Source organism: Pygocentrus nattereri, chromosome 2 (assembly GCF_015220715.1).
Source record: "Pygocentrus nattereri isolate fPygNat1 chromosome 2, fPygNat1.pri, whole genome shotgun sequence".
NCBI classification, from domain to species: domain Eukaryota; kingdom Metazoa; phylum Chordata; class Actinopteri; order Characiformes; family Serrasalmidae; genus Pygocentrus; species Pygocentrus nattereri.
In genome coordinates, this window is record NC_051212.1 from 26,276,277 (window position 1) to 26,288,849 (window position 12,573).

The following is a 12,573-nucleotide window of genomic DNA, read 5'->3' on the forward strand; positions in this document are numbered from 1 at the left end:
CTCCATGGGACAGTGGTTTTTCACATGCCTCATCTGCATGTAGTCAAAGTCAAACCTCTTCAGATGCAGAGTCAGGACTGTGGGAAACTCTTCTATTTCATTCCACTGCGAATTGAATCATAAGGCCACCATATAAAATATGTGAGAGGAGACAGGCTTGGTTGATTCAGGACTGACTAATACACCACAGTAAGAGAATGACTTCAGCCCTCTTCATACTGAGATGGCATTGATGTTCACCCAGATTATTAGATGTACTCACAGTCTCCGTTTCTGTTTTTTGGTCACACTGGTCACAGTACAACCAGTTGTCTTCATCTAACTGAGAAGGTTGGAAAAAAGCCTCCAGTCCCTCCTTCTGTTAGGAAAAAACATTTTCAACAACTGCATGTGTATATTAAAAAGATATATCAGATATTCGTTCTTATCCCACTGATCAGAGAAACCACAACTAAGTCTTCTTACCACATTGTATATTTTATCATGTCCAGTGTCTATGGCAAGAGGGATTGTGATGAAGGGACACTTCTCCTGATATATGTGTCCATCTGGACATTTACTGTTGTTACTCAGTTTTCCTTCAAAGACCTTGAAACAGCAGATGTGTGAAGTCAAGAGTATGTGAAGGGGTTCCTTACAAAACACATTATAGCTTTTTTTGTAATATATGTTGCTGTGAGTGAGCTTTAAACATACAAGAAATATTAGAGCCATACTATGAATTATATCAGCAGCACAAATATATATATATATATATATATATATATATATATATATATATATTTTTTTTTTTTTTTAGAGTCTGCTTACTTTTAAAATTGTTACAAATGTATAAACATTTTGGAATGAAAACCTTCATGAATGAGTCTAAAACGATGTGTAGCTCCCAAGAAGCCCTTACTGAAAAAAGAAATAGATCAAAAAATGCAAATAAAACAAAGAAGCTGCTGATATTCTCAGAGCAATTGACTGACCACCCCAAAGTCCAGACCTCAACATTCCTGAATGTGTTTGGCATTACTTGGGTTGAGAAAAGCAAAAATGTGACCAACTTCTAAGAAGATGTGGAAAAACTTCCTGCAGATTTCTGTTTAAAACTGAGTCTCCCAAAAAATGGAATTTGTGATAAAGGCAAAAGCTGAACACAATAAATACTGAAAATTGATGTTTTATTTAGGTGTTGAGTCTTTTGTGTAATTTTCTGATAAATATGTTTTCTGCTTTTTCCTGATTCTGAAAAATTAATAAATTGCACTTAATGGTTGTTTTGACTGTATTAAATAAATGAAGCGTGCTCTCTGACATTAGGAGAATTTTAGGATAGGAAGCCTACCTGGGACACTTGTGGCACAATTTGTTTTAGGATTCTCTGATAGTATTCCACCGCATCCTGCTGTTCATAGACTAAAAATAAATAGGACAATGTAAACAACACCGACAACAAGCACGTGACTAAGAACATGGAAAATAACTCACCGTTGTTGATGCTAAGACTTTCAGTTATTCCTTCAGTGGTGGCATTGACCTTGTTTAGCTCTCCAAAGAGATTTTGCAGCTGTAACAACAGACCAGCATTTCCCTGGTTGGAGTCCTGTGGATCTTGTTTAAAGCTAATACGCAGTTATTAAGAGAAGAAAATGAAATGTCACCATATATGCCATAATGACACCATATATATTAAATTATAGTCTAAAAAAATTAACATTACAATAAAATAAAAAACTTTAAGGTAAAACATGTTTAAGTCACTCTAAACGTGCCAATTTAAATATACAGTATTGTAGGGGCTACTACTCGCGGCTGGAGCGAATCCGCAACGGACAGGCTTTAAGTCACTCAACGGGGTGTAGCCCTTTAAGAGACTCGAGGGGGGAGGCTCTAGTTGGTTTTAGTTCAGTTGTTGTTTTGGAAGCGAGTTGTGAGTTTCGTTTTTGTCTCGTTAAATTAAAGTTTTCCCTCCGCGGGATTCTCCACTAACTTGAGCCTCCTTACTTCACGACCCGCTTCAGTATCTCACAAAAGTGAGACACCCCTCACATTTCTGCAATTATTTTATTCTATCTTTTCATAGGACAACACTATAGAAATGAAACTTGGGTATAATTTAAAGTCAGTGTACAGCTTATATAGCAGTTTAAATTTACTGTCCTCTGAAAATAACTCAACACACAGCCATTAATGTCTAAATAGCTGGCAACACAAGTGAGTCCACCTCACAGTGAACATGTCCAAATTGTGCTCAAAGTGTCATTATTTTGTGTGACCTTCATTATTATCTAGAACTGCCTGAACCCTCTTGGGCATGGAATTCACCAGAGCTGCACAGGTTGCTACTGGAATCCTCTTCCACTCCTCCATGATGACATCACGGAGCTGGTGGATGTTAGACACCTTGTGCTCCTCCTCCTTCCACTAGAGGATGCCCCACAGGTGCTCAATTGGGTTTAGGAAACAGACTTGGCCAGTCCATCACCTTTACCTTCACCAAGGCAGTTGTTATCTTGGAGGTGTGTTTGGGGTTGTTATTGTGTTGGAAAACTGCCATGTGGTGCAGTTCCTGAAGGGAGGGGATCATGTTCTGCTTCAGAATGTCACAGTACATGTTGGAATTCATGCTTCCCCCAACGAACTCAACTTCTGGAACCTGTCCTGGAAAACCGCTGTATTACCTTGGCTGCCATGCTATGGCTCAGTTTCAGGGTGTTAACAATCTTCTTATAGCCTAGGCCATCTTTCTGGAAATCAACAATTCTATTTCTCACATGCTCAGAGAGTTCTTTGCCATTAAGTGCCATGTTGAATTTCCAGTGGACAGTATGAGTGAATTGTACCCAAAACACCAAATTTAACAGCCCTGCTCCCCATTCACCCCTGGAACCTTGTAACTCTAACGAGTCACACGACACCAGGGAGGGACAAGGAGACAATTGGGCACAATTTGGACATGTTCACTGTGAGGTGGACTCACTGGTGTTGCCAGCTATTTAGACATTAATGGCCGTGTTGTTATTTTCAGAGGACAGTAAATCTAGACTGCTATACAAGCTGTACACTGACTAGTTTGTTATATCCTAGTTTCATTTCTATAGTGTTGTCCCATGAAAAGATAAAATATTTTCAGAAATGTGAGGGGTGTACTCACTTTTGTGAGATATGATCTTAGGCCAAATAAATAAAATAAAATAAAATAATGGCAATTTATATCAAAAAGAAAAATAAAAGAATTGATTTTTTAAAAATAAAAAATAGGAGTCAGGACTATAATTTAAGATGCAGTGAGAATGAATTGAAATACCTCTGTACTGCTGTTCTGAAGTCTTTGGTCATGTAGAGACACTGCAGCACTGTGTTCAGGTAACACGTTGATCCCTGATTTCTCAAGCCATGGTATTGTTTTGCACTATGGCTAAAAGAAAGCGTAAAAAAGGATTAAGTTCTAATATGGTCTTATTCTGGTTTGCTGTCCTAAAATGGGATAACATCTGATAATCTGTCACAACCAAAATGATGGAAGTTCTTGACTGAATGAGCTTCGCTAGTGGGCGTCCTTTCACACACCGAACAAGAGACTAAAGGCAAAAAGTTCTCAGGACAATCAGGAAATGAAAATGGGCCGCTGAGTGGGGACATCTGTGGACAGGACCGTGCAAGCTTGTACTAAACGCGATGGTTTGTCCGGTTACTTTTGGTTCCCTGGGCTGCATAAACAGGGTTGAGATATGGGTCAGACTGCACAAATGAAAAACGCCCTAAATGAAACATTCTCCAGTTTAGCTTCGTAGACACGTTCAGTGTCAAAGAGCAGGAATCGTTTCTGCCAGGAGCGTCTGAGTAAGTTACGTTACACTCTTACCTCGCTTGTGCATCTCTGTGTACTCCAGAGAATCCGAGCAGGCGGAGGACAGTCCACATAATCCAGCCTGTTATCTGTCACACTCGAACACCGTGACTTCAGTGACCCCGCCACTGACTTCAGTGCCTCAGTCTTCAGTTTTGCATTAAGAAGCTGAGCGGATAGTTTTACTTTCACTTAAAGCTGCTACACTCGCTACAAACAGTCCGACTACTTTCACTTCAGTGTCCTCTCAGGCTCTCTCTGCAGCCTCTCCTGCGCTCTCCATGAGGATCTAAACAAAGCGCCGAGCTTGAACTTACATTTACGGCATTTGGCATTTTACACAGGGAGGCCAAGGTTAGGACTCTTATTGGTATAGTGTGGGGTGTTTGCCCAGTTGGGGATTGAACCCCAGTCTACAAGGCAGAGGTGTTAACCACTACACTAACCAACCACTGAACTGTAAACCGCTCTTCAGTTCAAAAGTTCAGATAAAACACGATAAACCAGCCGTTTCATTTAGTTCAAAATCATGTTGCCAGCATGTGAAGGCTGTAGGCTACATACACTTGCACAGTCATTTACAGATCAGATTGTATGTAAATGTATTTATCCCACTGTATTAATAATTTATTGTGCACTGAGACGCTGACAAGAGGTCATACTTTGGTAATGGTTTATTTATAACTATTGTTCTCAGAGAGTAAAGAGGGGATCCAGCGAGTAGATAGAGATGGGAAAACAATTTCTTGAAGAACTGAACACTCGTTGTTATTATTATTATTATTATTATTATTATTATAAAACAATAATAACAATAATACTAATAAAACTAATAAAACTAAACAACAATAATAATAACAATAACAACAATAATAATAACAACAACAATACTAATATTACAGAGAACTACAGGGAGTCTGGCTACTAGATTTTAGCCAGGTAAGCTATGCTGAGTTGCTCCGACTGACTCTGATTAGGACTGCAGAGTTTCCATCCAGAGGAGAGAAATATGGTGAAATAAACACGTCATTTATTAGTCATTGGAACATTAATCAAAGGGTATACTCAGTACTTTTTCACTGTTTGCTTGCAAGAACAAGCTGATTATCACGTTAGAGTTTCAGTGAATAATATATGGGAACGAAGTTGATGGCCTGTAATGAAAAATATCACACCAAATGAGACTTCCTGCATTTGAAGAATAAAAATGATTTATTATTTTTATTTATTGTTAAGCTTAAACAGCTTGTGAGCAGTTCCTTATGCAACCACTTTGATAAGCTGTATCAAACCCTTTCTTGTACAACAAGATTCCTTCCAGTAAATGAGTGGCAAAATTTCCCTGAAAGGCCATTCAGCATTTTTACAAGCATGTGACTGACTTGCTGTGCAGAAGGAAGGCATAGTGTAGATACAGTCTCAGTGAACAGCATAGATATTCAACCCAGGACTCCAATTTCTTTGACTCCAATTTCTGGTCCAGGATTTTGTAATCACTGGTGTTTTACATTAACACTTCACATCAGTACCAGTGATTACAAAACCAAGGACTAGGAGTCGGTCTGCAGTTGAATACCTCCGAAGTAAAGGTTACAATCGCCCTTCAGCTCTGTCTTCAGAAAGTTCTGACCCATATAAACAGCACATACAGATGGTGACATTTCAAGTGGTAATAGAAATACTTTGGAAAACCAAAACAACATGTTTTTTAAAAAATGGGCAGGAATAGGTGGACACAACACAGTAGTTGCTAAATATGACAGAACATCTAACGGTCGTTACAAACTGTTTACTTTCACGTCAGCTGTATCAGATGTTTAAAGAAAGCTTTATCAGCAGACTGCTCTGGTGCATAGTGACAAGAGATCAGAGCTCATAAAACATTTACGGCTGTAACTTAATGCCAAGCAAGCACACACACACACACACACACACACACACACACACACACACACACACACACACAGAGGATGGGCTCAGCGTTTAAAAATAAACACACAATCTCACTGGCGAAGTTAAAACACGTCACTGTGTAATTTTCTTGCAAATTATATATGCAAAATACATTTACTTCATATTTAATTTACAGAAGGAGAAAAACAAAAGGAAAGGAAGGCACGATTAAAAGTCCTGAGACCCGGAGTCTCTCTATTCATCCCACTGGCCTCCAGGCAGGCTCACGATCAGCATTACTGTAGAGCGGTCCTGGATCTGGTACTTGGAGAAAGTTTCGTCGTCCTGTAGCTGCACATCAGTGAACAACATTTTGAAGTTCTGTCCTGAAAATAAACACGGAAAACTGAGGTTTTGGGAATACGGATAGGGATAGCCTGCGTTTAAGATGGAAAACTACACAGTTCACAGGTCACATAGTCGCGGACAGATCAATACCTTTGAGTTCCGGAATTTTCTCCTCGATTTTCTCTCTGAAACTCGCAACAGTCGTGTTGTGAAATTCGGGTTCAGAGTGCGCAACGTCGATCGTTTTCTTCTCCCCCTTAATACCAAGAACTAGCACTTGGAAAATCTTCCCCATGTTGACCAAGAGATCTCGGCAACAGCAGCAACCTGAATGCTGTGAAGTTTCACTTTCTCTCTATATAATCTCCCTCTGGTGAAGGTGCACGCCCTTCCTCACAGCAGAGGGTTTCAGTCAAAACACACTGCATTAGTGTCCCGCGCGATTTCTTTATTTCTCACAGCCCGAAAAACACACTGCAAAACACAGAATAAACTGTGGTACATTCTTCACTCATCAAGGGACAAACAGTGTAATTGTGTCCTCAAAGATCAGTGGTGGACGGTAACTAAGTAAATGTAATTCGTTACTGTACTTAAGTAGTTTTTTGTGTATCTGTACTTTACTTAAGTATTTCTATTTTGAGCGACTTCTTACTTTCACTCCACTACATTTCAAAGTCAAATATCTTTTTCCTCCACTACATTTTGAGAAATCTGTCGTTCATTTTGGTTTCTGTGTGTATAAAAATGTAACATGTCAAAACAAAAGAAGCGCAAAGCAAGAGCACCAATCAGGGCACAGCGGTCACTTTGTTCTGAGCTGGTTTTGACCTGTTGGTCATACCGACCCAGTGCAGCACACGGTTCAACATCAGTGCAGCAGTGTAAAAATTTTGGAGCACATGCGTCCCTAAATGATGAACTAACCTAACTTTGTGTAAATAGAGCACAATATAGAAATATGTACACATATGCAGTTTGACTGGCATGTTTCTTTTTTTCTGATTTCATACAAACTTTCATTTTATAGTAAATTAGTTTCGGTTAGTTTATGTTTATGAACAGAGACCTACAGATCAATACAGTAAAGGAAAACCTATTTGTGATCTTGAGTTTAAAGCAAGTTTTTATTCAACTTGTAACTAATTTACAAAGTAATCTTAAACTGAAACTTTGCTTGTTTGTAAAAGTGATTTCAGAGCCACTCGGTTCTCCCTGATGGAAACTGTTTACCTTCAGTGTTTTGTGCTTATGATCATTTTAAAAGACGTCAGCGTCACTAATTAATGACGTTCTATTAAAAGACTGGTTTACCAAGAGAGACGCTGGAGGATTTTCACCTAAAATGAGTTCATGAAGCGAGTCTTGTTATAAAAATGATAACAGGACATCAGAGCCATAATTACTCTTTTAGTACTTTTACTTTCGATACTTAAGTACATTTGAAGGTTTTACTTTTTACTCAAGTTGAGGTCTAGAGTAAGGACTTCTACTATTACTGGAGTAATATTTTACCTTGGGTGTCTCTACTTTAACTCAAGTACATGATTTGTGTACTTCGTCCACCTCTGTCAAAGATACAGCTGTGCTTTTAAGGTCCAACTGTGTACTGTCAATAAGGTTTTCCTCGTGAAAAAGTATTGGCACCTTTTCATAACCCAATGTTTTGAAATAGACCAATAAAATAAAAAGCCTGGAGGCGAGACGGATGTATGGAGTCCAATTTTGAGTGTTTAATCAATCAATCGTTACACCTGTGGTGTTCCCGCTCATAGGAAATGAATAGGTATCCAGACTAAATTCATCCATCAGACAGAAAACATCCTCATACACTCCATCCCAACTCTCTCTCTATTGTATTTTCACTGCAGTTATTTTATGTCTAATTCTATAAATTCAGGTTAAACACTACTTTGGGAAGTTGTTCACAGCTAAAGAAGGTTGAATAAAAATGTGGTGGTGAAAAATGTTTTTTGTTCTAATTTAAGAGCAGTTAAAACAGACCGGGAACACTAAAGTATAAGGGGCGGGAGGTGAAGAGGACAGGAGGGTTAATAACTCATTATAACTCATACTTCATTCCTCGGAGAGTAAACAACAGAATTCCCCCCACGGGTTGTTTTTAATTTCTCAAAAGACACGTGATTTCCCAAAACAGAAACTAAAAGGTGTCGAGCAGCAGCTCGACATTAAGTGGCAGATGATCCTGGACTAACAATGACGGAGGGCGAAGGCGAAAAGCGCTACGATCCCAGAGACACGACCCTCAGATTTGTTCCGCGGCGGGATGAAATCAGTAAGTACAGCATAATCCACACAACGTCTCCGTCTTTTCTGATGTGTATTCTGATTAACTGCAAGTGATGTAGGTCTTCAGCTATTACAAACAGCGATACACGAGCTGAGCGTTTAACTGCAGTGGAGCGCTGGAGGAAACTGCAGTGGAGCGCTGGAGGAAACTGCACTGTGTTAGGCAAATATTTAAGAGAAACGCACTGCAGTCTTTGACAAACTGAAGCTCTTTGTTTTCTCAAGCTGAATTTATTTCAGTTAAAGGTTAGATTATTTCTCATATGTTCATTGTGACCAAACACTAAAACCATACAGTTTTATACAGTTGTTTGTGCAAAGTTTTGATTTTATAAGTGAAAGTAAGTTACACAATCCCCATTACACACATATTTACTGTCTATTTGCTGACTTTAACATATCAGAAAAAATAAAATTATTAAAAAAAATATTTTAATATTTTAAAAATATTACTATGCAAAAGTTATGGCACATTTTATATTGAATGTTATGTTCAGGTAATAATCAGAAATGGTGCACTACTAATTTCAGACAGTCATTTTTAAGTGCGTTTTCTGAAGAGGATGTGTAAACATTTTTCACTCAGAAAAAACTTGTGCACATGACTGTATGTGTGCATGTGTGTGTGTGTGTTTGTGTGTGTGTGTGTGTGTGTGTGTGTGTGTGTGTGTGTGTGTGTGTGTTTGGATTGTTCATGTCATCCCCTTATCTATGCTCTCAGCCCTTGATGATGACCCGAACATCCTCAGAGCAGAGATGTCCTGTGGCCATGCTGTCACACCACAGTCCCTCACGGCATGGTGTCGCAGTCTGCTGGATCAGGTGAACTACTTAATCAGTTATTACCGCAGATTATTCATAAATAAAATATTCTTATAAAATAAGCTTTCTAAGCTGTTCTAAAATGAGAATGAATTCATCTGTAAGGAACAAACAATAATCATCTGCTACCTAATCAATGTTATTTTGATGTGTACAGGGGCAGTACAAGTTCAAGTGTCCAGCATTAAGAGATGAAACAACTGAGAAGTGTGGAGCTGAGTGGCCGTACATGGAAGTGCGGAGGATGGCTTTACTGACTCAAGATGAACAGAGTGACTTTGAGGAAACCATGGCTGTCTTGGCAGCTGCTGAGTACTGTGAAGTCAAATCAGTGAGTTCACATTCAGTCCATATTATCAGTATTTATAACTGTGCAGACATGTTAATATTCATATAATCAGTGGTGGACATTAACTAAGTAAATGTAATTAGTTACTGTACTTAAGTAGTTTTTTGTGTATCTGTACTTTACTTAAGTATTTCCATTTTGGGGTGACTTCTTGGGCAAATACTTTTGTACTTTTATTCAAGTTGAGGTCTAGAGTAAGGACTTCCACTTTTACTGGAGTAATATTTTACCTTGGGTATCTCTACTTCAACTCAAGTACATGATTTATGTACTTCATCCACCTCTGCATATAATCACTGTAATTCTTTACTTGTCTGTTTTTTTATCAAGTGTCCTGGTTGTAAGTCGTTTGTTGAGAGGGAGGACTTGACCAATCTCTGCGTACAGTGCATCATCTGTACAGCAGAGACTGGTAAGCACTATCAGTTCTGCTGGCAGTGTCTGAAGGAGTGGAAAGGACCAGGCCCTCGCTCAGACCGGTGTGACAACAGTGACTGCAAAAACGTACTCCTTGAGAACCTGCAGAAATGCAATGATATAATCCTCCCTGAAGCTCAAAATCTACAAGTCCCCTCCTTGCGGGCTTGTCCTACCTGTGGTAATGTGGTGGGACATGACCAAACAGGGTGCAAGAATATCATATGTAATCGCTGTCAGATAGAATTCTGCTTTTCTTGCTTACAGCTCACCCCTGTTTGCCTTGAAACAAGCTCATACTTTATTCCCTGCTCACGTGGTGTGGCCCCTCGGCAAACTACCATTCCTTCCTGGATTAAGTAGGATACTGAAATGTTGATATACTGCTAATACAAAAAAAAGAAGTTGAAGAATGCTGTAGAATGGTTAGTATCCGTGGGCTTGACTGAGATACCTTGGTTTAATGTAAAGCATAAAGTAAATTCAATATGACTAAATAAAGGACTATTGTCCTGAGAACTGTTCTCTGGCTGATTATTATCTACATTCAAGCATGAAACATTAGGACATCTGCAACTTTGGTTTATTGGAACCTATTTGCAGGAAACATAGTGGGAGATCCAGACTTAACTAGAAACTAGAAACTATATATGATACAAACACAAATCCAAGAAAAGAACATGCAGCCTGATGCTACAAAAACAAACAGCAAAATCTATGAACTAATATTCACTCACTGGCTACTGCCTTTTATCTACACTAACTGTCCATTTTATCAGGTCTACTTGCCATATACAGTTGCATGCAAATGTTTGAAAACCCCTAGTCCAATAAATTTTGTTGATTTTCTAAATAAAAACACACCCTCTGTAAACAGTTGAAGGGATATAGATATTTTCCAAATTTGGATCTTTTTAATATAGAATATTTTGTTAAGAATATATTTGTTACACCTAAGGATCAAGTTTTTTTCTGGCTTTTGACTCTCTGTGATGCTTGTTACATGTTCCTTAAGAAAGTTATTGTGACACAAATCAAGGATGAGAGTTTCATTATCACCAAACTTATCAGACATGGCAGGGGCGTATGGTACAGGAGTTGGAGCTGTGTTTTTCCATCATTGAAGAACTGGGTGAAAGGTGACCATCTGAGATGGTCTTGGGTCAGAATGAGAGCTACTCTTAAACATGCACACGAGGGACACTCTTTGTTACCTATACCATAACCAGTGACACGATGTTCAATTTGTCTTCTGAACTAGCCCATGTGTGCATTAAAACAGTTTTGATTTGTAATGATGAAGTATCAATTAGCAGGTCCATAAGTATTTGGACAGTGACCATTTTTTGTTGTTATTAATTTACCTCGTCTATACACCAATGGATGAAGCAATCAAGATGTGATTTTAGTGTAGACTTTCAGCTTCACTTCACAGTATTGCATTAACTGTTTAGGAATTACAGACATTTTTACATAGTCCCTCCATTTTTACAGGCATAAAAGTAATTAGATAGTTGACTGGTAGGCAGTGTCATGGCCAGGTGTGGCCTGTTCCATCATTATTTAATGTCAAATTAAGGAAATAAAAGGTCTGAAGTTGATTCTAGTTGCATTTGATAGCTGTTCATGGAAAATCTCAATATGTGGTGCAAAGAGATGTTGATGCAAGTGAAGCAGTCATCATTAGACAAACTTATTACTGTTTGCAATGATAGTAGAAACTTTAAGAGTGGCCAGATCAACAGTTTGATATAGTCTTAAAAAGAAAATATGTACTGGTGAGCTCAGCAACATCAAAAGGCATGGAAGATCCTGGAAGGCAGCTGAAGTTGATGATTGCAGAACTGTGTCAGTGGTGAAGATTATTATTACTGAAATAGGTTTTTCTTATTCAATTTTGTAAGATGTTCTTCTTTGGTATCTCGGGTTGTGGTGTACTCTTTTCAGTTTTTTGGGGTCGATTACATCACAAAAGTTACGAATGGGTGTGTTTAATACATTTCTATGTTTTATCTTAGTTGTGCTTGGTAAATTACTCAACAGCTTTTGGTGTTTCTACCTGGTTCTAAAGCCTGTTTGCAAAGTCTGATTCCAAAGCCTGGTTTAAAAGAATGATCAATTCCAGGACCTGTGCTTCCATGATTGACTGACCATCTTTATAAGGTAGGCCTGGCTTCATTTGCTGTAATGGCATTTAAGCTGGTGCCTGAAGGTCAACAGGGGATGAGCAAGGTTGATGTTTTTGGTGACCTTAACCAACAGGGGCAACACCTTGTAAATTGCCTCCCTCCTAGTGTTGTGGTTTATCACTTCAGATGGTTAGATAAAGATGGTTAATAATCACGAAACAAAAAGTCAGCGAAAGTATAATATACTGGGCTGAAGTGAAAGCCAATCAATATAAAATTAATATTGACTTTCTTATATCCCTGTTATTTCGTTCTCATTGAAGACATTTTTAGGGGTTAGTGAGATTGTGTATAATTAATTTGATGTGTTGCATTTGAGAAGTCATGATTAAGTCTGTACTATTTCCATCTGTATTAAACATATTCTTGAGTAAAATAACCTGAAAAGTGTTTGAAAAGTGTTTGAA

General features: G+C 38.4%; 3 protein-coding genes across 9 annotated transcripts in view; 1 reads left to right on the forward strand and 2 right to left on the reverse strand.

Annotated features, from left to right (window-relative positions):
- Positions 1 to 4,009, reverse strand: part of LOC108434597 (ubiquitin carboxyl-terminal hydrolase 47) — a 5,349-nt gene extending 1,340 nt beyond the window's left edge. For 3 of the 7 annotated variants that reach the window (XM_017709839.2, XM_017709841.2, XM_017709838.2), the window contains exons 1-6: positions 3,854 to 4,009; positions 3,296 to 3,406; positions 1,334 to 1,610; positions 466 to 588; positions 263 to 358; positions 1 to 105 (exon numbers count right to left, since the gene is read on the reverse strand). The exon at positions 1 to 105 is cut by the window's left edge and continues 24 nt beyond it. In XM_017709839.2, coding sequence (XP_017565328.1) covers positions 1 to 105; positions 263 to 358; positions 466 to 588; positions 1,334 to 1,610; positions 3,296 to 3,406; positions 3,854 to 3,912 — 771 coding nt within the window. In that variant the 5' untranslated portion in view covers positions 3,913 to 4,009. Of the gene's footprint in view, positions 106 to 262; positions 359 to 465; positions 589 to 1,333; positions 1,611 to 3,295; positions 3,407 to 3,853 lie in introns of those variants that run through there. The other 4 variants (XM_017709840.2, XM_017709843.2, XM_017709842.2 and 1 more) reach the window with 4 other exon arrangements.
- A 1,018-nt stretch (positions 4,010 to 5,027) lies between these two features.
- Positions 5,028 to 6,428, reverse strand: zgc:194655 (uncharacterized protein LOC794380 homolog). The gene is made up of 2 exons (XM_037546760.1): positions 6,230 to 6,428; positions 5,028 to 6,117 (listed from the first exon to the last, which is right to left on the reverse strand). The coding sequence occupies exons 1-2, from the start codon at positions 6,372 to 6,374 to the stop codon at positions 5,987 to 5,989; spliced, it is 276 nt and encodes a 91-aa protein (XP_037402657.1). The 5' UTR covers positions 6,375 to 6,428; the 3' UTR covers positions 5,028 to 5,986.
- Positions 6,429 to 8,228: 1,800 nt separating this feature from the next.
- si:ch211-212k18.15 lies at positions 8,229 to 10,493 on the forward strand. Its single transcript, XM_017709845.2, has 4 exons — positions 8,229 to 8,375; positions 9,111 to 9,211; positions 9,369 to 9,542; positions 9,891 to 10,493. The coding sequence occupies exons 1-4, from the start codon at positions 8,297 to 8,299 to the stop codon at positions 10,338 to 10,340; spliced, it is 804 nt and encodes a 267-aa protein (XP_017565334.1). The 5' UTR covers positions 8,229 to 8,296; the 3' UTR covers positions 10,341 to 10,493.
- The last annotated feature ends 2,080 nt before the right edge of the window (positions 10,494 to 12,573 follow it).

What these genes read in the sequence shown, in the direction of transcription:
- si:ch211-212k18.15 (XM_017709845.2), top strand. Translation starts at nt 8,297, where the DNA reads ATGACGGAGGGCGAAGGCGAAAAGCGCTACGATCCCAGAGACACGACC. An exon ending in TCCGCGGCGGGATGAAATCA is followed by an intron (nt 8,376 to 9,110) that starts GTAAGTACAGCA and finishes CTATGCTCTCAG; the next exon opens with CCCTTGATGATGACCCGAAC. An exon ending in AGTACTGTGAAGTCAAATCA is followed by an intron (nt 9,543 to 9,890) that starts GTGAGTTCACAT and finishes TTTTTTATCAAG; the next exon opens with TGTCCTGGTTGTAAGTCGTT.
- zgc:194655 (XM_037546760.1), bottom strand. Translation starts at nt 6,374, where the DNA reads ATGGGGAAGATTTTCCAAGTGCTAGTTCTTGGTATTAAGGGGGAGAAG. An exon ending in GAAAATTCCGGAACTCAAAG is followed by an intron (nt 6,118 to 6,229) that starts GTATTGATCTGT and finishes GTTTATTTTCAG; the next exon opens with GACAGAACTTCAAAATGTTG.